The 22,162-nt window shown below is 29.8% G+C and overlaps 2 protein-coding genes across 3 annotated transcripts in view; both read right to left on the minus strand.

The window, feature by feature from the left end:
• snz (sorting nexin snazarus) overlaps window positions 1-6,809 on the minus strand; it is a 52,182-nt gene extending 45,373 nt beyond the window's left edge. The window contains exon 1 of one of the 2 annotated variants that reach the window (XM_087160577.1): window positions 6,184-6,809. The gene's annotated coding sequence lies outside the window, so the exon portion shown is untranslated. The remainder of the gene's footprint in view (window positions 1-6,183) is intronic. The other variant, XM_087160576.1, reaches the window with a different exon arrangement.
• Window positions 6,810-10,254: 3,445 nt separating this feature from the next.
• The window catches only part of Nup188 (nuclear pore complex protein Nup188), a 97,870-nt gene continuing 85,962 nt past the window's right edge, over window positions 10,255-22,162 (minus strand). Inside the window, exons 45-49 of the mRNA XM_087160578.1 lie at window positions 16,841-16,962; window positions 15,472-15,550; window positions 14,137-14,268; window positions 13,594-13,649; window positions 10,255-10,633 (exon numbers count right to left, since the gene is read on the minus strand). Of these exons, the coding sequence (XP_087016704.1) occupies window positions 10,348-10,633; window positions 13,594-13,649; window positions 14,137-14,268; window positions 15,472-15,550; window positions 16,841-16,962 (675 nt within the window). The 3' untranslated portion in view covers window positions 10,255-10,347. The remainder of the gene's footprint in view (window positions 10,634-13,593; window positions 13,650-14,136; window positions 14,269-15,471; window positions 15,551-16,840; window positions 16,963-22,162) is intronic.

A 22,162-nucleotide genomic window follows, 5' to 3' on the forward strand; every position in this document is an offset into this window, starting at 1 on the left:
AAGGATAGGTTCGAAAAGGGACGAAATATATTGCACCTCCAAAACCCGTTTCACTGTCTCCCCTACATTTTTTGTGGGGGTGCGTGTGTTAAGTAACCCGAAACTAATCACTGTCACTGAAGGGGAATTGCAACCTGCGGGGGTCAACTAGCTTTCAAAAGATATCAGAAGAAACTCACTCTTCATCTTATATTATGCTTTTTCTCTTTCAAAGATAAACTTAAAAAATATTTTTTTTAACTCTAAAACGACTTTATTTATTTTCAAAATAGTTTTATCATTTTATTTAACATGCACTTTTTCTAATTATATCTTGAATTGTTTATTATTTTGATTTGATTCTTAACAAATAAACACCGGGGTTATTTGTTATTTGTCACAAACAAATTGAAACATCAAAATTGAAAATTATTCGATTTAATTATCACAAAATTTTAAATCATATTAAGACAGATCTAAATTCCGATTATATCACTTAACTTATTCAAATAATTTAGCTCGGATACATTTAAAACTTCACCCACAAACTCATATTCATCATTTTTACTTACATTATTTCTACTCAGTTATAGTTACTTTAAAAACTTATCGCCAAAGATATTATTTAACAATAATACAAAAGAAATTCCTTATTGATCTAAAGCAGTTATTTAGTATAAATTTATTAAACTGCACATTTTGAAAGCGCAGTTTTATATGAAGTTTATTTTAAAGGAATAAAGGAAAACATAACTTATTAAAAAGCGAAAATATTTTATTTATCAGCTTTTGCTTGTTAAAAGGTATTTATATTTTATCAAATAATTTTTATCAAGTAATATCTTGTGATTACTTTAATAAAGGAACTTCATTTTTAATTTTAGGCCTTTAACTTAAAATTATTATAACCCTAATAACAAAGAATGATGGTAAAAGTGGGTAATGAACGCATTTTATTTGTAAATGTCGTAAATAAAAGGACAAATAAATAACTTACAAAAGTATAACTTATTTCTAAGAAATTCCTTAAAAACTATCTTTGATAAGCTTTATAATTTTCTAAACGTAGAAGTAATATTATAAGAAAATTGATGTAACTCTTTCATTTCAGTTTTGAGGATTCATAAAAAATAGCATCATTTCTGTCGTAAAAATAAATTATAACATTTTCGACTAATAAGCTGAAGTGACAGTTTAAATTTATTTTTCTAATAGATCATTTCGATGGATCATTAAAAATAACAAAATAAAACAATTCTATGTTATTTTACATTTTAGTACATAGATTTGTGAGACTGCTCACTGTAATTAATATAAAGATTTATCAAAATAATCGAAATTAATTTATAAAAAAGTACGATAACGAAATTTTTGAAAGAAAAGGCATTTATTGGTTTTCATTAAAACTTACAACATAACAACAGATTGAGACAAGTTTACTTTACAAAATTTTATTAAATACAAAAATACAGAAAATTATGGTTATCTGGGAGATATATTCATATAGATGGCATGCTGGCTAACCCTGGGAAGTTTTCGTGTTTTTCCTCTTTATGTAATGCTAATGACGGTTAGTTTTCTTATATTTTAATTAACTATAATTACACTAATTAAAGTTTGCAGTATAGAAATTTCTACTAAAACTCTTCTCCATGAATGGCAAAAGAGGGTCAGGGAAGAGAAATTAAAATAACACATTGATTACATACTTTGTTCTAGCAAAAAATTATGAATAAAAGTTACATTATACACTTTTAATATGAATTCGAAAAATTTCTCATTATTAAATACATAAGATATTGCATAATTACTACTCTTAATATATATTTTTAGAATATTGCGAAAAAAAGTTTTAAAAAGTGTATTAATTAGGAATTACCGATTAGGGAATCAACTAAGGAATCAGGTCTGAAAACATCAAAACCAGTTTGACTGTCTGAAGTAACAAAGAGTAACTTAACTCTAAGTATTACAGCTTATTTTAATTTTTTAATTTATCGTGATGAAATTTCGTGGTGCTTATAATAATCACATTTCTCATTCTTTTTATTTCATCTGGCAATCAAACTGGTTTCAATATTTTCAATGTTGCGTTCCTAAGCATCGATTCATTATATTTTGATACCGTTTGTATTTTTCTCTCGTGAATATTAATTATGACCACTAATGTTCTTTTACTTCCCTTTTTTTTTTTTAAAGAATTTTAAAATATATGCGTGTATTTTCATATTTTTCTTCATTTGCTGATTAAAATGAAAATTTCATAATACTTTAGTGTTCTTGTGTATTTACATTAAAGCCCTAAAAACAGGGTTAAGTGCTTGTTCATGTTTGGATGATGCGTGGTCTTGTGTACTAGCTATTTTTTTTTCCTTACCGTGAAAAAACATACTATCCCAGCTATTGGAGTAATTAAAACTATTTACGGAATGAAAAAATTGGAACCTTTTAAATTTTTTTAATGTAAATGTTTTTTTAAACCTACAAATGAGTGTACGATATATTTTTTAAAAAAAAAAGGAAAACGGCGGTTTTGTGATGCTTTATAGCATATTGGAAGATCTATACGTCATTTATTCGATTTTAATTAATCTCACTTTATTCAGCAGCTAATTTTTTTAATTCTGAAACATCTTTAAAAAACAAGAAACAAAGTTTAAAAAAGGGGAATAATGTATTTAAAAAATAAATTCCATTCTCAAAATGAATAAAAACAAGAAAATTATTACTACTAAATAAATAAAATGAATATAGAATGAACGAATTATCAGCAAATATAATTTTCATAATAAATTACAAGCTTATAACTAAAGAGAAAGCTATCGGTTTTTAAAGCGTTCCCCATATCAGTTCTTCAGAAGGACAGAGAGAGAGAAAAAGATTTTCAAAAGGGGGCAAGACCTCCCACCGAGAAGATTAGTGAACTTGGGGGTGGAAGTTGCCTTCCTCCCTTACTCAAAGGTAGAAAGTGACTTGTGTTTCAAAGGCAATATTACAAAAAGTAATAAAGATAAAAAAAAATTAACCTACATTTTCGTGGATAGGAAAGATTGAAAAAATTATTAGTATTTTTTTTTAATTGATCACTCCGATTCTTGAACAAGAAAAATCGATTCAAAGTATGACAAGCCCGCCATAGACTTTACATGTTAAAAGCAGAATTGAGGAGTCTGCTTGGTGCAACACTTTTCTCCCGGCAACCACGATTCATGACCCTGATTTTCTGCTCTTTTGAGCGCGCCCCGTGTTCTTTGTTCGCCAAGGTTTGAGGCATGCATTTTATGACCGTAAATAGGATCTGTGTATATCCGATATTTTGAAAAGTAGATAAGATAAGATAGAACCCATTGGAAGAAACGAAGAACATTTTCCCTCAGTGTAATATGAGCTGGGCTGGCTACTTTTCTGAGGGGAGAAGCTTTGTGGGTGGTAAGTCAATGAGGAAAGGGATGCTATCTAATTTAATCACTGAAGAGAAGTGTTTATTATTCTCTTGATGAATGGGTAGCAAAGAGGCAGCAGTGATCATTTTATTCCTGTTACATACTAATAAAAGCCTCAAAATAAAATGTCATGGGAATTCTCCATTTTTTTTTTTAGTAAATAAAATATTTAAAAAATTTTTTAAATTAAGGAAAAATTATCTATAGTATTAAAAAAAAAAGAAAAATTGCTTTTTACAATGGGGGGTGTTTGAACACCCCCCTTACCTACGTCCCTGAGCTCAGTTTTCCACCTATGAGACATAATTATGCTAAGTCTCCAATGGGTCTGATTTAGCATGATGATTTCAAATTACGCGGCCGGATAGCCGAGTTGGTAGGGTGTTGGACTCGTATTCGTGAGTTCAAATGCAGCCGACCGAAGAATTCACGTGTATAACAAATCAATACTTTTGGGGGGCCCTAGGTGGTTCAGGGGATAGAGCGCTCGCCTTCTAATGAAGTGAATGGGTTTGAATCCCCGAGATGGCTGGTCGATATGAATTTCGCACCGACCACAGAGCTGGCGCAAAAATATCCTCAGTGGTAGACGGATCATGAGTTAGAGTCCCCTTGTCACCGGGCTTACCCAACACCTCCTAGAATGAAGGCCTCAGCACGACACACCCCTCTCAATCCTTAGTAGTCCAACGAGAATCCTTACCGCGTCTTTTCAGAAAAGCTTCGATCGGATACTTTATATGAGTTTGTTTTTAATTAGAAACTTACCTTTCAAAAAATAAAATTTTTTAAGCACTTTTCGTCTCTACTGAAAAGAATGAAATTTATCGAACATATACTAACATTCTGAGAAAAATTATTTTAATTGCATTATCAATTGAAATAAAGATATTAAAAAAAAAAATTGCACTCTAATATACCTTTTGTAATTTATTTAAAGGAATTAGACAATATTATTTGACAATTTATCTATGTAAGCATTTATTATTATTCTTTCATTTAAATATATACATAAATCGAACTATATATAATAATTAATTTTATCATTGAGTAAAATTTTTTATGAAAACAAATTTTCATTTTTAAGACAGCTGATATAAAGTTATATCCTTAACTTTATTGAAATTTGAACACAATTTCAAATTAGTGTAGTATAGTAAAATTATTTACAAGTTACTAGCTTTTCACAGCTTTCAAAAATGAAAAGTGATGAAACAAGCAACAAAACTGTTTATTTCAAATACAAATATAGAAACAATGTAAGATTTCATTTTAAATCTCTTCAGCTTATTAAAAATATGACCATTTAAACATTAATTTATTAGTCTAGTCATACAAAATATTTTTCAAATAAACTCAAAAAGTATTATAATGCTACTTGTCTTAAAAGTTACAAATAAAAAACAGAAGCTGTATCAAAAATTGATTCTATATTTTAATGTTGAAAAAAACAAACAGCTCCTTTATTTTAATGTTTGTAGTTTTCTTTTCTTAGTTTCTGGTTCAATTTTAGATTGAGTTACTTTTAAGTTTAAGTTAGCTTTCTTTTTATTAAGTCGTTCAGTTAAAATTAAATCATTTAGCTTTTTACATTAATTGCTTAAAAAGGTGTTAATGGCTCGAGTTACCAAAAATTTAACAATGAAACTGGAATCATTCCAAAACATTAATAGTAGTTTCAATAGCCAAAACTTTATGATTATGCATTTGTAGAAATGAGCTTTCAAACTCTTCAGAAACTAATTTTTGAACTACCACATATGCGTGCAAGATTATGTTAACAATTTCTTGCTTAGGGTAAACCAAACAACCTCTGTCTAATGTTTGAATGTAAGAGTTTTCAACATCATCTATCACATTAAATTTCTCTTCGATATCCGTTAATGTGATAGATTTCTCACAAGATGAATAATTTTTGTTTTATTTCACCAGTCTTTGGGTCAGTTTTCACCGTTTCTTTAACTATGACATCCGACGAAAAATGTTTCTCACACACCTAAAAACAAGTATACATTTTAAGTATTTTGTTTTTATTTTTAACTATTTCTTCAAAAAATATTATACTAAATACTTTATAGTTTTGATGTCATAAGCTTTTTTACATATTTGATGTAAAAAAAAAATTATGTTCTTACATTTAGTTCTCACTCTTAAAATGTTCTCATATTTTTAAACTCAACGAAAAAAAATTTTCAGAAAAATCAAAATATTTGTTGAAAGTCATATTTTACTCAATGAAATATGAGATTCAAATTAAATTTTCAATTACAATTTCTATTTTTTCTTCACAAAACCAAGACTTCTAATGCACAATACCCAATGAAGTAAGAGACGCAAATTAAAATTTAAGTAAAACTTTTAATTTCTGGTAAAATTTTAAATTATCACTCTAGGAAAAACAATATTAAAATACTTATAGAGGTTGTAATAGAGGTTTGTGATTTTTTTTTTTTTTTGAATGATTTAAATTTTCGGTTTCATATTGTTTGAATATTATAGCCTGCATTATGTTTTCACATTTTGTCAAACTTTCTCACACAAAAATGCAATTAAAACAAATTTTAAAACTATGAAAATCATGAAAAATTTGTACTATCTCATTTAAAATGCCTTCTAAATTTAATATATATTTTTCTCCAAAATAAAAAAATGAATATAATTTGATTTAACTACCTGAATGATTATTTTAAAAAAGAAAGTGTTGTTTTAAATCAACGAACCCCGATTTCAACAGAAATAAACAATAAGTGAGAAAACTTACTCGAGAATTCTTAGTGATGATAAAATCCTTCCGTGAGAGTGCTTGTAGCCAACGTCTTTGTTGAGCTTCATCTTTGGGAAAATTAAATACGGCAACTTTTGGACCGTTAGCATAATTTCCTTTGCAGTTTACTGCACAGCAATGGTAAGGCGTGACACATTAATATATATTGCAAATATGTAATCCAACAGTAGCTATCATAACTTAAAACTTCACGAAAACGAATTAAAAATAACAAAACACGTGGAAGGGGAAGAATCGGCGCCAAAGGGAATGACTGTTATGGTCACCGGAATTCCATTTCGCCAAAATCAAAGCTATGAACGACGCCAATGCTAATGGAAGAATGTGGCAGCCATTCAGGTCTACTTCGTTGGACTACCAACGGATCGGATTTTTCATTTATGTTAACCCGTGCTGAGGCCTTCCTTATTCTAGGAGGTATTGGCTTACCGTGGGAGGTTTCGCATGTAACGCAAATGTGAGTGAGTTCAATTAAAAAGTCTTCCAAGAAGGCCAATTTCTCCCAATACTTGATCCAGGAGTTCCCTTGTCTTCTAGATTGGGTTTAAAATTACAGAAGTTGAACAATGGTATCCTTAAAGTCAAACTTTAGGGTCAGCGACGGTTATGAAATAAAATAGCCCCATGTGCAGTTCTAAGCTGCGTAAATAAAGTACCTACCTCTTAACATTGAGATCAATTGTAAATTCTACAGGAATCAATGTTAGTTCCATTTTCACTATTCAGAAGGAAAAAAAGTTTTCACTATCATTTTTGTTGACTTTTAAGTAAAATGATTTTCGGATAAAATATGACTCCAGTTTTTATTCGCCACCCCTATTTTTATCACTCTTTGTTAATTTTGAATTAGCAATACATTTCTCGTGGGGAAAAAATTATTTAATAGTTAAATTTATTAACATAATCTCTGAATTAAAAATAATTAAAATAGTACTGCTCCGCTATTTTGGGTGTTCCACTTAACATTACGTTTTACTGCGCAAAAACGTAGATTTACTATGGTGCGCAAAAAATGCACAGGGGAGTACGATGGAATAAAATAGTGTAACATTCGATAGTTAGTTCCAGAATTAACTGTTCAATTTGTAGGGGGGAATAGTAACTTACGGTCAGCAGGGATGCTACTACAGAGATGCAATTCGGCATGCAATATTAACATAACTGAACACAGTGTTATTTTTTTTTTCTTGTCGTTTTTTTAAAATTTCGATTTGTTCGAAATTTATTGCAATTTTAAGTACTTTTTTTTGCTAATTTTTTTCTCAATATTTTTGTCTTGCGTTACATTTTATCTTAGAGCGCAAAAAACTATAAGAAAATTGAAATTATGAAGGTGTGCAGAAAAATGTACAAGAAATTTGATGATTATTTGTTCGAGAGATATGAATTGATAAGCATGAAGTTGGAAAAAAATGCTGACAGCTCATTTAAATGCAACTACAAAGTTAAAATTTGAATGCTAACAGAACCGTTTCGAATTATTAAACCCTATAAGAATTTTTTTTCTTCGATATTGCTATTAGTTCGAAAACTATTTCAAATTTAAGAACCATTTTTTTTATTTTTTCCCTGCCAAATAATGACTTTTAATCCAATTTTTCTCGCGGTTTTCCTTTTATAAACTCTCATTTTAAGTAGTATTTTACGCATTTATTTCTAAGATTAATTTTCAGTGTGCATTGTTGTAGATTAGTATCGCCAAAGCAATTACAATAACTATTGTGAATGATTCTTGATAAAGCAAATGAATGAAGGTAGAAAATTGTGTCACTCATTCTGTAATCCTACGTTTAACCCCTTTTTTTAAAGCATGGTTGATTATTTTTGAAATCCAGATAACCTTTCATTTCGTTAGGATTAACATATTAATATAATGTGCTTGATAAAATCATAATAATTAAATATATTTTTATAAAACAAAATAATCTTTTATCTCGATTTTTTTTAAAAGAAAAAAAAAAAAAGATGAATTAGAACCAATTACAGGGTTGGTGAACTGGGCAAACATGGGGAGGAGCCTCTTAGTGTATAATACAATTAATGATTGAGAGCTCCATCAGTGAATCTTCTCCCTTTTCACCACAATTGTGGGTTATTTTGGAGGAAGGGAAAGGGGGGTGCAGGAAGATAGAATGGAATATGCTTTATATAAGTGAAAAAATCATGAAAAAAAAAACATGGAAAAAATAATTTGTATTTTTTTTTCAATTAAGGAGACAAGTCTCCCAAATCATTCTCCTTGCTATAAATCAGGGAAGAGTTGGAGTAAAAAAACTAAAGAAGTTGAAAATAGAAAACCATTAACATTATGTGCAAAGCACTTTTTAAATAATTGGGGGAAAAAAAAAAAATTTGTGGAAGAAAAAAAGTGTATGTTGGATCATATATCTATAGCAGGGGTGAAGAACCTTCATGCACCAACGTGCCATTTTTTCTAAAATATATTTTAATGAGATCATAGACGGGCCGACAAATAGTTTTGGCTTCGTGATTATTGAGTAAATAATAATAAATTTTATAAACTCAAAACTCTCTATTTACTACGAAAAAATGCAATTCTCAACTTTTGCAATGTCTCAGTTATACGCGTAATTCAACTTAAAGTATCATCAGTGTGATTTCTGTTGTTGCAGATTAGATGACAAATAACTTATATTAGGGTTATAAGATGTTAGTTTTAGCAAAACTGTTAATTTTTATCTATTGTTCGCTTGTTTTTTTTGTGGTTATTAATTGCTTTTTTGGCATTAATTGTTTTTTTGTGAAATTTTATGGAATTGTTAATATGCTGCATAGTAAACTTTGTGATCGGTGGAGTGCCCAAAATATTGTGTCGCATGCCATACGTGGCACGCGTGCCACTGGTTCGCCATCCCTGATCTATAGAATAGTATCAATGTTTTAGTTGAAAAAAATACATAATGCTATTATTTTAGATTGAGAAGCATGATGGGAAGTATTAATGCAATGCCCTTTTAGTAGTTTATACAATTATTATAAACTATTTGAAGTATTATTTAAAAAATTTTGCATTTTCTTTCGAAATTTTTTTTTTTTAAATTTGTATTTTGCTTTAATTAATATTATAAAAGCAACCAAAATATGAAAGTAAATAATTAAATTGATTGGATCTAAATATAATTACAGGTTTCAAAAATATTTAAAAAAAAACTTTGAAAAAAAGTCCTTACTCTTTTCCTTTAGTCCTTTGAAAAAAGTCCTAACTTGTTTACCACTTCCACGGAATCCTTAGGTTCCACATAACACCATTTGGGAAACTCTGTTTTGCGTTAAGAGCATCCTTTCATTTAGACAGGATAATCTTCACTCCAATTAAACTGATCACAATTTTTTTTGTGCACATCATTTCAACCGATTTTTCTATAAAAATCATTCTGAATATGACTCCCTGTCCCACTGTTTTCAGGGGATGGTTTCACTTTTCGATAATTTTAAGGCCATTAACTTTGAAAAGCGGGAAGAATTATTTTAACCAATAAATTTTAAAATATAATGTGTAACATAGTTAGTTAATGAGAATGCCCCCAGTGAATGTTCTAAATCATCTTGGAAAGGTTTCCAGGCTTTTTTTTTTACCCACAATTGTAATTATCTATTTTTATTGTTTGAGGATATTTGAAAGAGAGCAAGGGGACTGAAAGATGGAATATGAAGTATATAAGAGAAAATGATTGCAAATAAAAAAAATCTATTTAATGTGGCAAATTCCCAAAATCCTCTTTGCTACAAGTATTTATGCTATAGAATTTTGCATCTCTCTTTAATTCCTCATAAGAAATTAAATTCCTGACAGTAATCTTTTCTGCCATTTTGAACAAAGTCTGAAAATTACCAAAAAGTAATTAACATAAGGAGAGTGTCTGCAGATAAAAGTGGACAGTGAAGGAAACGTTAGTCAGATTCGGAACAATCATTTTACAAGCGACAAAAGTAGGAATGGTATTGGGGTTGTTTTTCCTACAGATCCGAGTTTTCCTTGTTTGAAATATAAAGATCACAATGGAAATAGTCAAAAAAAATTTTCAATAAAATTACAAAAATAGTTTATTAATCAAATAAAACTATTTACAAAAATATCTTACAAAAGTTGTCGGTTGCTAAAAATAAAATTTAACAAAGTTATTTAAAAAGTTTTTCTATTAAATTTCCAATTAATCTCAGGAAGGGATGCTCAATCATCGATTGAGATTTCATTGGTGATGGAGTGGTAGCCATAGGAACAGGAGAGGGAGGACCACGCCTCAAATATCGATTCATCGTAATGTTCATAGAATTGAGTTCTGGAGCCAGCTCTCGCTTGATAATTTGCTTGTCTCTCATATGTAGATCGGGGTGAAATATGGCAATGTTGGCTTGAGAAATCAACAAAGCCAAACTTACTTCTAATATATACATAATGACTGGCCTAGAAAAGAATAATACAGTCATTAAAAGATAGTAAAATTAAATGTTCAAAACAAGGAAGGCAAGTTTTTCTCACATTAGGAAAAAAAAACTGCCCTGGAAGTGGGTTTTTCCCAACCTCAGTGGAAGAAATGGTAAACTCCTCTCGAAAAGAAAATATTAAACCAGTTTATAATTGCATACTAGTTTAACCCTTTGAAGCACGCGAACATAAATTTTCATATTTTTTTAAAATTGAGAAACTAATTATGATGCATAGCGTCTAAGAATGGGAAAATTACATTAAAAAAAAATTCTGATTCATTGTCCCACAAAGAGGGTGGTGGTTTCGGTGGTTAACCAGTGTCCACATAGAACATTTTCATGTGATAAAAAAATATTATCTTTTTTAGCTTTTTTTACAATAAATTTTCACTTTTCAGAAATCAAACAATGAACTTAAATGCTAATGTTATTTAAATAATTTTAAAGACCAAAAAAGGCTTTGACAAATATAATATAATACAAAGATTATATATTATAAAATATATATTAGTGCAAATAAAAGGTATGAATTTCAAACACAAAATTTTTTTTAAGTAAAATATAATATATATTATACAATATTATGATGAAATAAATAATACAGAAATATATAATAAAAAAAATAAAATGTATAATAATAAAAATAAAATGTATAATAAAATGTTATAAAAAGTAAATTTCTTACTGCAGCATTCACTGCGATATATAATAATGTATTCTTATTCTTCAGCATTATTTTGTGCAATTAATTAATTTAATTATTCCTTATATTTAATATTATAATATTAATTATGTCTTATATTCCTTCCAAGTCCATTACGGCGAGACATTTAGATGGGGAAAAACTGCTACTAAAATACTTAAATTTTGAAATAGTTTTCAAAACAAATGAACTTTTCTATTATTGAGATTATAACTCTCATCTCGTAATTGAAAATCAACAATATAAATCAATAATAATAATAAAAAAATTTAAATTCTTAATTTTTGAGAGAAATGAAATGCAGAAAAATTGTAAAAGTAGAAAATAGATATAGCATCAACTAAATACGACTGTTCGCTTATTCAATAAGAACTCAAATGAGCAGAATAAATTTGTTTCAGATAAGAAGTTTGAGGTAATAGACTTTATTTTCAATAGAAATAGATAAGAGACACATTGCTCTCCATTTATAAGCCCCATGCAAGAAAAAACCCTAATAAATTTTTACCCACTTCACTATGTGACTGAATGAAGGGGGGGAAAGGATAAAGTCGCGTGTTGGTGGATGTAAAGTTCTAGAGGCACAGTGGCCTCACTCTGAAACCAAAAAGAATAAATGTAAAAATTAAATACTTTTCTGAGGAATCTTTATTGGGAAAAATTTGTGTGTCAAAAGGAGCTCATAAACAACAAATCTGAGTGATATACTTCAAACTTTTTTTGTATTTTATTGAGTAAAAAAAAAAAAAACTTGTAGTAATGAAAAAGAGCCTTGAAAACTTTTTATTTTTTTCAAAGGAAGATATAATCTAAGTGTAGTGCTGCTATCTGGTGATGTTTAGAAAAGTTAAAATAATACTTTAAAATTATTGGTTTCGGAGATTGACCGTTGTGCTCTTAGGAATAATTTTTCAAAAAAGTGCGGTTTCGCTGTCGTACCACTGTGCTTTAAAGGGTTAAATAATAAGTGAAGCAATTATATAATAATAATAATCAATCCCCATCTCCTTTTGAGTCATTCAAAGTGAGTTTCGTTTTAAGTTATAATTTTAAAAAATTCAGCTATATGCTGAGTTGATTTTTGAGAGTTTTAAGTGATAGACTATTCAAAATAATCAATATTACAAGATTATCCATCGCATGCAGGTTCCTTAGGCTCTAAGTGAGACAACTCACAACAAATATTCTTGGACACTTAGATCTGGGTTTGAAAATAACTCTTTTATGTTCACACAAGTAATAACTTCAAAAAAAAAAAAAAAAAAAAAAAAAAAAAAAAAAAAAAAAAAACTAAGCATTTGTGATCCCAGTAATAGTTACATAACATTTTTAAGAAACATTTAAGCTACATAAAAGTATAAGACATTGTATAAAAGTACAAATGATGTTTTTAAAAGTGATATTGTTTCAGCACTGTAAGAAGTAGCATCTTTAGTGTTGAGACTTTCGATATCTTGATAATGAAGATTGCACTAATAGTACCATCAATCATTATAACTATAACATGTAATATCTTAATTATAAAGACATTTTGTATCTTAACATTGAATTAGATGTGCCATCATTGATAATTTCGATACCATTACAAGTAACATTTTCAGAGTTGAGACATTCTGAGTTTCGGCGCTGAAGATGGCACTTCATATAGTATTGAAACAGACCTGTGGTGGCTCAGGGGATATAGCGCTCACCTTTCAATGAGGTGTACAGGGTTCGAATCTCAGCACTGGCTGGTCATGAGGAGGTCGGCTTTGAAACAATATCAATTGATATTGTTTTAGCACTGTAAGAAGTACCAGCTTCAGTGCTGAAACCTTCCATATCTTGATATTGAAAATTGCACTAATAGTACCATCAATCATTTCAATACTATAATCTTTAATATCTTTATTGCAAATACATTCTGTATCTTAGCATTGAACAAGATGTGCCGTCATCGATACCATTACAAGCAACATCTTCGGCAAAGTGACATTCTGTGCCTCGACGGTGAAGATGTCACTTCATGTAGTACTGAAGCAACAGTGTGTTTTTGTTAACTACGTTATTCTTACTTGGGAACATGATGCTGTGCGTTATTGTAAAACAGTAGAAAGTATCCTTTTTTTTTCGGAAATTTAAACACATATGTAACTGGAGGATTCAATATAATAGAACTAACAGTATAGATTTATGCATAAGTGAAAATGACTTTAATTTAAATATTATTATTATGATTAAAGGCTTGTTTTTACCTGTGCATTTGAGAAGGGGTCTCCACTGTTTTCCTAGGAGAAGGTGTTTTTTCATTCTGAAACATAAACGAATGACTCTTATAACAATGCATAAAACAAGTGAACAGTGGAATACATGAAAAAATTTCATGTTATTTAGTTAAAATTCACTTAGTGGACCAAGTAGATATGATGTTAGTATAATGGCTGAAAGATTAAAGCTAATTTTGATACATCTATGTAAAGTAAGCAGAAGATATCATTGCTTAAAATTTTGAGTACCATTTAAAATTGCTAGTTTTAATTTACCATAGATCATTTATATCTGACAGTGACTATACCATTTCAATAGAAAGTATTATTATAACTTCAATTAAGTTAATGTGTTAAAATTACCATTAAGATATATAAAGCATTCCAACAACAGTCCATTGTGGGCAAGGGAGGTCCATGGATGATAAGACTTCACAATTTTGAGACTAACGGCATAATTATGACATTGCACACAAGCCACCTTTACCTCCCAGATGTCACCATGGAAAACAATAAATGCATTACACATACCTTTACAAACTGTTTAAGGCACATACTGATGCAGGCTAACAAAGATCCAAAACCTAAAGGTCCATCACGATCCATGGAAGGTACACTGAAGTTGATGCTCAAGAACAGTTGCCACTGGGCATAATCATACGGCTGGAATAATAAAGGTGAAATAAGACTTGGTAATATCATTTAATACCTGAGAATGGACAATTTTTAAAAAAAAAAAAAAAAAAGATGCAAAACATTCTTGTGAGGCACCTTTGATTTTTTAATTTGACAGCACTTGAGTTAATTTTGTCAAATGATCAAATTGTTTTGATTCAAATATTTAGCAAAGAAACCAAAGACAAAATAATAGAATCTGATAGCCAAAGAAATTTCGATATCGTTATAGATACAGTGAAACCTCTCGGGAGTGACCACTCTCCGTTCTTGAGTAAAATGTTTACTGATGGAGATGGGTCGCTTTTGGAGGTTACCTCCATTGACTTAAAAATTGTTATCGAAGGTACTACATGAATTTTTACAAACGCTTTTAATTTCAGTTAGTTTAATTTTCTTCAAAATAACACTTTTGTTGGCGACATGAAAAGACGGATCAATGAATAAAATTTAGAGCCTTTAAAAATGATCCCAACTGATACAATTACGTGCAAAAACAAATTTATCAATGATGAATGATAAAGCTATTTTAAATAAATAAATAATTATGTTTTTTGTAAAAGTTTGCATTAAATTTTATACCATAGTTAACTTTAAAAAGTGAGAAGAGGTTTGCTTATTCGAGATGCTTGTTTTTCCTAAAATAACTCTTTTTTCTAATTTAACCTCTAACAAATCATTGATAGTATCGTCTTTAACGCACTCTGACTGGAACATGAGGTTTCTATAGTTAAAAAGAGCTCTTTGAATAGGAGCTTCACACAAATATTTTGAATAGATTTTAATTTACTTATATGTTCTGTTAATTTTTTTGGGATTCCTTTTATTGAATTTTTCCGTATTTTAGATGTTTTCCCGGTCACTGGGAGAGGTTTTAAATGGTCACCCCTAAAGGTTTTCTTCAACGCAAAGTCTGTGAAAAAAATTCCATGCCTCCCAAAAGTGGTCGTAAATACAGATGGTCTTTCCTGGAGGTTTCACTGTATATTATTCCTTTTGGGGAAATTAGATGAAAATAAGTGGCTGGGTCCTATAACCAGTGAGTTTACTAAGCAGCAGGCACTGTATTATGTTTAGAAAGATCAGAGTTAAAGCCTTTTCAGTCTTTAAATAAAAACTAAAAGTAAGAAGGGAACACTTAATATAACTGGTAACCTGATTAAAAACAATGATAAAATAGACATTACTTACATTGCCAGATAAAGTTTCATATAGTTCAGGACTGAATTTATTTAGGATTGTGAGAGTAACTGCTAACAGTTCGTACAATCTAAAAAAAAAAAATAAAAAAAAAAAAAAAAAAACATGATTACAGCCTATTTATGCAAGATTATAACTTATTTTTTAAACTTTTGTCTTCCATAGTTGCCAACATGAAAAGAGAAGAATTCAGCGAATTTCACAACAAGCAACAAAAATTATGTTACGCTAAAATAACTATAAATTTAAATTTACTTGCAATATTTACCATTTATGATTAATATTGAATAAATTTGAAAACAAAATGTCTTTATGCTTATAATGCTTTTGAATTTACTATTTTGAATAGCAATAGGTACTTAATTTCTTTTTTAAAGTTGTAACATTTTTTATTAATTCAAAAATAGAGAATTTTAAGAGTATTTCAAAAAGAAAAGCCGTACGCTAATAACTATATTGAGGCTTACTTTATTACAATCATTAACTATATTAAGAACATTTAAAATCATAAATATTAAAATCTTTTACTAAAACAATATATGTTTCAGTCACATTGATACTCCTTCATCAGTAGGATAAATGTCAGGAGATGGTAAAACAGAGAAGAAACTAATTTAATATTTACAATCCTTATTTAAATTTTATGAAACTTATTCCCAATCAAGAAATACATTAATTGAAAAACTTATTACAATAGGGACTTTTTTCAGAAACTTTTTGAATCGCAGAAATTTTTCTAAAACAAAATTCTGTACAAATTGAATGTCTGTACAAAAACGAAGAAAAATTTTTGATTAAGCCAGTAGACCGAAAAAAAAACTAACAAAGCCTAGTAAATATACTAGAATATTCAGCATATTAACTAGAAGGAATCAATGATTTCCATGAAGATAATGCATTTTAGCACATAGCCTGCCATTCTTATGACTGTTGTAATAAGCAACACTAATTATTAAGAGTTAAATTGAAAGATAGGATGAGAATTAACATAGCACAAAATTTTAATAAGAAAAAATTTGTTTTTTCAAAATTAAAAAGTGCTTGTGATATAAGTTTTTTTTATGCTTTTAAAAGGTACTATATAACTGCATCCAAAACTATTTACTGTTTTAGACTGCTTTCACCAAGTTGATAAAATATGTAACAAAATTGCAATTTTTATAAGAAAAAACTAATATTTTTTTAAAATAATTAAAATTTTTTTCTCTTTCTAAAGCAATTTTTCAAAGTAAAAGGAAGATAGTACACTAAAATTAAATTTCAAATTTAAGAGACATAAATTGTATTTTTGTTTAAATATTATTTTCTTTGACTAAAACAAACCTTCAAAAACACATTTAATTAAAATTTTATGATTTACTTCTCTTGAATTTCAGACACTTCAGCTGGCATTTGACTTTCATCTTCAGAACTTCCTCGCTTCAATAAGTTTTCAGTTTCTATGTCATTCAATGATGTGAGCTTCGAGTCTGGAATCTTTTTCTGTAAAAATATGCACGTATGTTACATTAGACAAATAAATTTACAAAACATAAAATAAACAGGGCGTCTCAAAAATGTTGTGATCCAATTTTCACTCCTCAAAAACTTTTATCGAAAATAATCTCCATCAATATTGGTAAAATGTTGAGTATAGTTTTTTCCATATTAAAGAAAAGTAATCACTTTGAAAATCGGAAGCTTCTGTCTTTTCCTGATGTTGAAAAAAAGTGAGCATTTTGTAAAGTTGTTGGGAAAAAAAATGCAAAAAAATTATGTTAAATATACTTTATGAATAAATTCGTCTTATATTATTATAACGATATTAATAACATCATACAAAATTTATAATACTTTATAGTTAGCTAGTATTATAATATTTTTCTAAAACTGTAATAAACCTTATAATGATTTACAAGCTCAAACTTTTATATTTACCATTTGCTTTGAGGCTTCACTTCAAAATATCTTAACAACCATAATTTAAAAAGGATTTAAATGTTTCTTTAATTTATAATTCCAGCAGTAGCATTTGAATAGCATGATATGCCGCTCCACACAAACAAACACGGAGGAACAAATAACACCACAATAAATTACCGTTAAACAAATACAAAAGTCAGTGAGTTTGCAAGGGCAGTCATTTTTCTCTAGCATTCCAACATATCTCACAAATGTCAAGTGAGACTGCTGTCAGGCATACTCAGCATTCATCATACAGTCACTACAGGTGAACTCTAATTATTCAACACAACATTAAAATAAGAGTAAAACTACTTAAAATTATTATAGGCTAAGTTTATAAAAAAAATTACTCATATTTCACTTTTGTATTTAAAATAACAATACAATATCATGGAAAAAAAATCCTTGATAAATTTTTGTTTTCTGATTAATCGAGATGTTTAAGTCAGAGGTTGAGGTATATTGTTCACTAAAATGCGTTGTTGATGGACACTATTTTACTTGAAATAAAATGTATTCGTAAACGTAAGCAGCCAATATGAAATATATTTGCTGCTTACTTGTGATTGATCACTAATAAATTTAGTAATAAGTTAAATAAAATAACATTAGCTTAAACGTCACTATTGTTTTTTTTTCTAACAGTCAAATTTTGGAATCATTGCCAAAGCAGTAATTAAATTGAACTGAATTTCTCACAAGGTTCAAAAACAAATTAGTAATTGGGTAACATCAGCTGTAATAATGATGATATGTGAGTCCGGACATTTTTAATGCTTGATGAAAGAGGAGTTGGATAACCAAAGGATCAGAAAATCTACTGTATTGCACAAAATATGATTTGGGGTAGATAGTAATCTAAACCTATGTAGATTACACAGGAATTTTAATGCTGTTGTTGTTTTGTCTTCATTATTATTAACTGCTTCAAGGTTACAAATTGGGAATAATGCAGAATAACGGTTAATCATTAATTCTAGAGTGTCAACTTGGCATAATTAATTATTAGATAATTATAGTTTACAATATAGTTCGTATTAGAAAATAATAGTGGCTTACAAACAGAACCTATGCCTTTTTTTTAAACAGCATTTCATCCTACAAAACTTAATAGAAGCCTGAAATTTTTTTTCGTTAACACTGAATTGCAAACTATATTCCTTTATTGCAATGCTATTGTAGCAACTACCAGCACTGTGTTGGTGTTATCTATGTGCCTGCCACACTCATCTAATTTTGATTTCGTTCTGAAAATGGATCTATAAGTTATCTGTGTCATGAGCTTGTGGAATTTGCAAGGGATCTCAAGACAGAACTCAACTGGACTGCTACTGCAATCAAAGAAATGGTAAAATGCAGCCAACATAGCATCCTACAGTACAAACATCATGCATCTGTTGTAAGATTAAAAACTATTTTAATCAAGAACGCGACATGTACCGATGATTTAGAGCTCTGATGGTACAGTTGGTAAAGGTGTTGTTCACACCTTTGGTGGAGAGTTGGGGGACGCAAGTTTGACCCTGACAACATATTAAACAACCGACATGTACACGCAGCAAGGTGCTCTTTAAATCTGTCATGGCTGAAAGTCCTCTCGTTAATTGCAGTGTGTAAGTTTGGAGAAAGGTGTACCACTTTAAGCTCTGCCCTCATAATCTAAAAAGCGTCAAAATTACGCAACATCCTTGCCATGGCTATTAAAAGATAGTATCATGAAAAACAGAGATAGTTGCTGGGCCATAGTTGGGTGATGTGAAGACTCATGGTGTCAAATAATTTTCAATAAGGTGATTATAAGCCTAGATTGGCATGTAAAGATAAAAAATACATGCCTAAGTAAGTTGGACAATATAATTTTTGACCCCTGGTTGCTATGTCATACCTGCCAGGGAAAGAAATAGGAACACGTCACGTGGTCACGACATTAAAGTTTACTTCTTTACACTAAATGTTTGTATAATTGTAACTGTATAAGATTTAATGTAACAATTATTATTGATTATAATACATATCAACTGACAAGATTTCTGATTATTATTCTTATTCAACAGAAATGATAGCTGATTTTAGTAATTTAAAACATATTTAAAAACAAAATATTTTATTATTACTCAAACATATGTGACAATAAACAGAAGTTCTTAGATCAAGACAATCTTATTAAGTGCTACAGTTGTAGCAGATTTGGCTGATTTTAAAAACTTTTCATCAAACACTTGTCTATAACAAGGCTGAATCATTTGGAACTTGGCATTCAAAATTGCCTGCAAAGTAGACGCATTCATGCTACCCCTAAACTCAGTCTTATTTTTTCGCACTAGACTAAAAAGTCTTTCACAGGCTGCATTACTGTGAGGAAATGTTAAAATTCCTAACATCACCCGTGATAATCTCGCATATTTTGGTTTTCCTAGAGGACCTTTCTCTTTAGAGAGTTCTGCCCACTGCTTATCAGCTCTTTCATTATTTATAGTAGATTCAGGACATTTTTCAAGCTGATAGGACAAAAACTCGAGAGTATCAACTGCATCAAAATACGATTCATAATTTTCTTTAAGTAGCATAGAGGGATATAAGTCAATAAAATATTTCACAGATGAAAATGTCTTCTCAGTTTTTTTAGACATATCAGCAACTTCAGCATGTTCTAATAATGGCAAATTATGAGGGAAATTAGCAATTATATAATCACAAGATGTACAGAAGTATTTTCTCACATGAGAAAAAAACTCTGTTCTTTCTTTGTTAGAGAGTTCTTTAATGGGAGTCCTTGAATTCAGAGCCAACAACTAACTCATAATCTTTTTTTTGGCTCTCAAATATGTTATACCTAACATCAAATACAGAGCTTGAACTGTTAATAACACTTACCTTTACAAATCTACTTAATAATTCAGTGAAAAAATTTGCAAGTTCACGTTTTGTTTTGTGAACCTGAGGTTCTTCATATTGAAACAATATGTTGAATTTTTCAAAAACGATAAAGAAATTTTTTAGAAAGAAAGCTAAAGAATGATGCAAATTAGAACTAAGGACGAGAAAATTTTTTCCATCTCAACCTAAAAATTTCTTTAAGTTCTCTTGAGAAACTTTTGTTTTTAAACCTTGCTTAAACTCATCATTTGACTTAATTTTCTGTTTAGATTTCATCTTTTTTGAACAAACTGAGGTAGTATCGGAAACCTTGTGCTTAGTATTTTTTATTTTAGACCCTTCACCTTCTGTTTGAACATCTTCATTTGTTTGTTGCTTCTGTAATTTTGGTATTACAAACGCCGAGATTTTTGGTGAGAAATCTGTAGTTACTTTGCTCTCAGAACACACTTCTTTGAAATATAAGAGAAGACTTCTCCATTGTTCAAGTAAGCGAGTGATACATTTATCAAGGGATAACCATCTTGTCGCACAATGTTTTAGAATTTCTTTACCACCTTCTTTGTCAAACATCTGAAATTTTTTAAATTCTAATTTTCGTTTCCCACTTCTATGAAAATAATAATAAATATCTATAAGTAGGTCATCAAATGAAATGGGCAAAGTCTTTGCTCCTTTTTCAGCCGCCAGGTTGATCAGATGACAAAGGCAGCCAAAAACTAACAGATTAGAATGATTTTCCTTGAGATATGCACCAACTCCTCTGTTTTCCCCCATCATATTCCTTGCATTATCACAGGAAAACGATAAACAATTTTCCCATGGTATGCTGGTTCAGAATAAAAAGCACAAATTAGATTGGCAATATTTTGACCTGTACTCGAATCATTTAAAACTGGCAAAGATATAAGAGTGCAGCTCAATAACTCCAACACATAATCGAAAAATGTGACCACAATTGGATACATTTGATTGTCCGACGAGTCATTGCTCCCATCTGTCGCTATGTTAAACACATTAGTCTTCAGCTTTTTTACAATTTGCTCGGAAGTGTTATTTGCAATTTCTTGAACCAAATAACTAGTTTTCGTTCTCCCGCACGAGTATTTTTTAACCTCCGGAGAATTTGGAAACATCGCACAAAACAACCTTGATGCATGGTCCACAGCAGCTAACGGAATATTGTGTTCAAGGAGAAATCCTGTGAACAATAGTTCGCTTCTAATTGATTGTAGATCAATAGTGGACGACACAAAATCGGAAATTTTTGCCGACTTTTTCATATTTGTATACGCAGTAGCATGCTTGGCTGTTTTCCCGTGTGAAATGATATCACACTTTCCGCCATGTGCTATACTAATGTCTGTATTGCAAGCAACACATAACGCGCACGATGTCCCCTTTCTTGATTTTTTGATGAAATCAAATTCTTCATTATAATTGTCGCGAAAACACTGACTTCGCCAAATTTCTGACATTGTTTCAGATTACCATGTGGAAAAACATTCAAAGCTAAACTCAAATCGAAGAGATGCGTTCCGAGTAAACATTCAACACCGGTACGGTTGCAAGTAAAAGACAAGGAGTCAGGAAGCTAAAATTTCCTCTTGGTGTCTCTGAAGCGACTGGTACATACGTCATCAAATATACGAATGGAGCTAGAGTCGGAGCAAAGTGATAACGTGATTTGATTGGATTTCGCCAATCGGACATGGATCGCTTTATAGAGTAAAAGAAAAAAATACGCTACGATGAAAAATCGGAACATTTTGACTCCAAAATCGTATTATCGGAACAAGGCATAAAAATCGGAACCGTTCCGATAAAATCTGTACACTTGGCAGCTATGCTATGTACTTCT

Source organism: Parasteatoda tepidariorum, chromosome 4 (genome assembly GCF_982258835.1).
Source record: "Parasteatoda tepidariorum strain Cologne lab strain chromosome 4, Ptep-v5.0, whole genome shotgun sequence".
Taxonomy (NCBI): domain Eukaryota; kingdom Metazoa; phylum Arthropoda; class Arachnida; order Araneae; family Theridiidae; genus Parasteatoda; species Parasteatoda tepidariorum.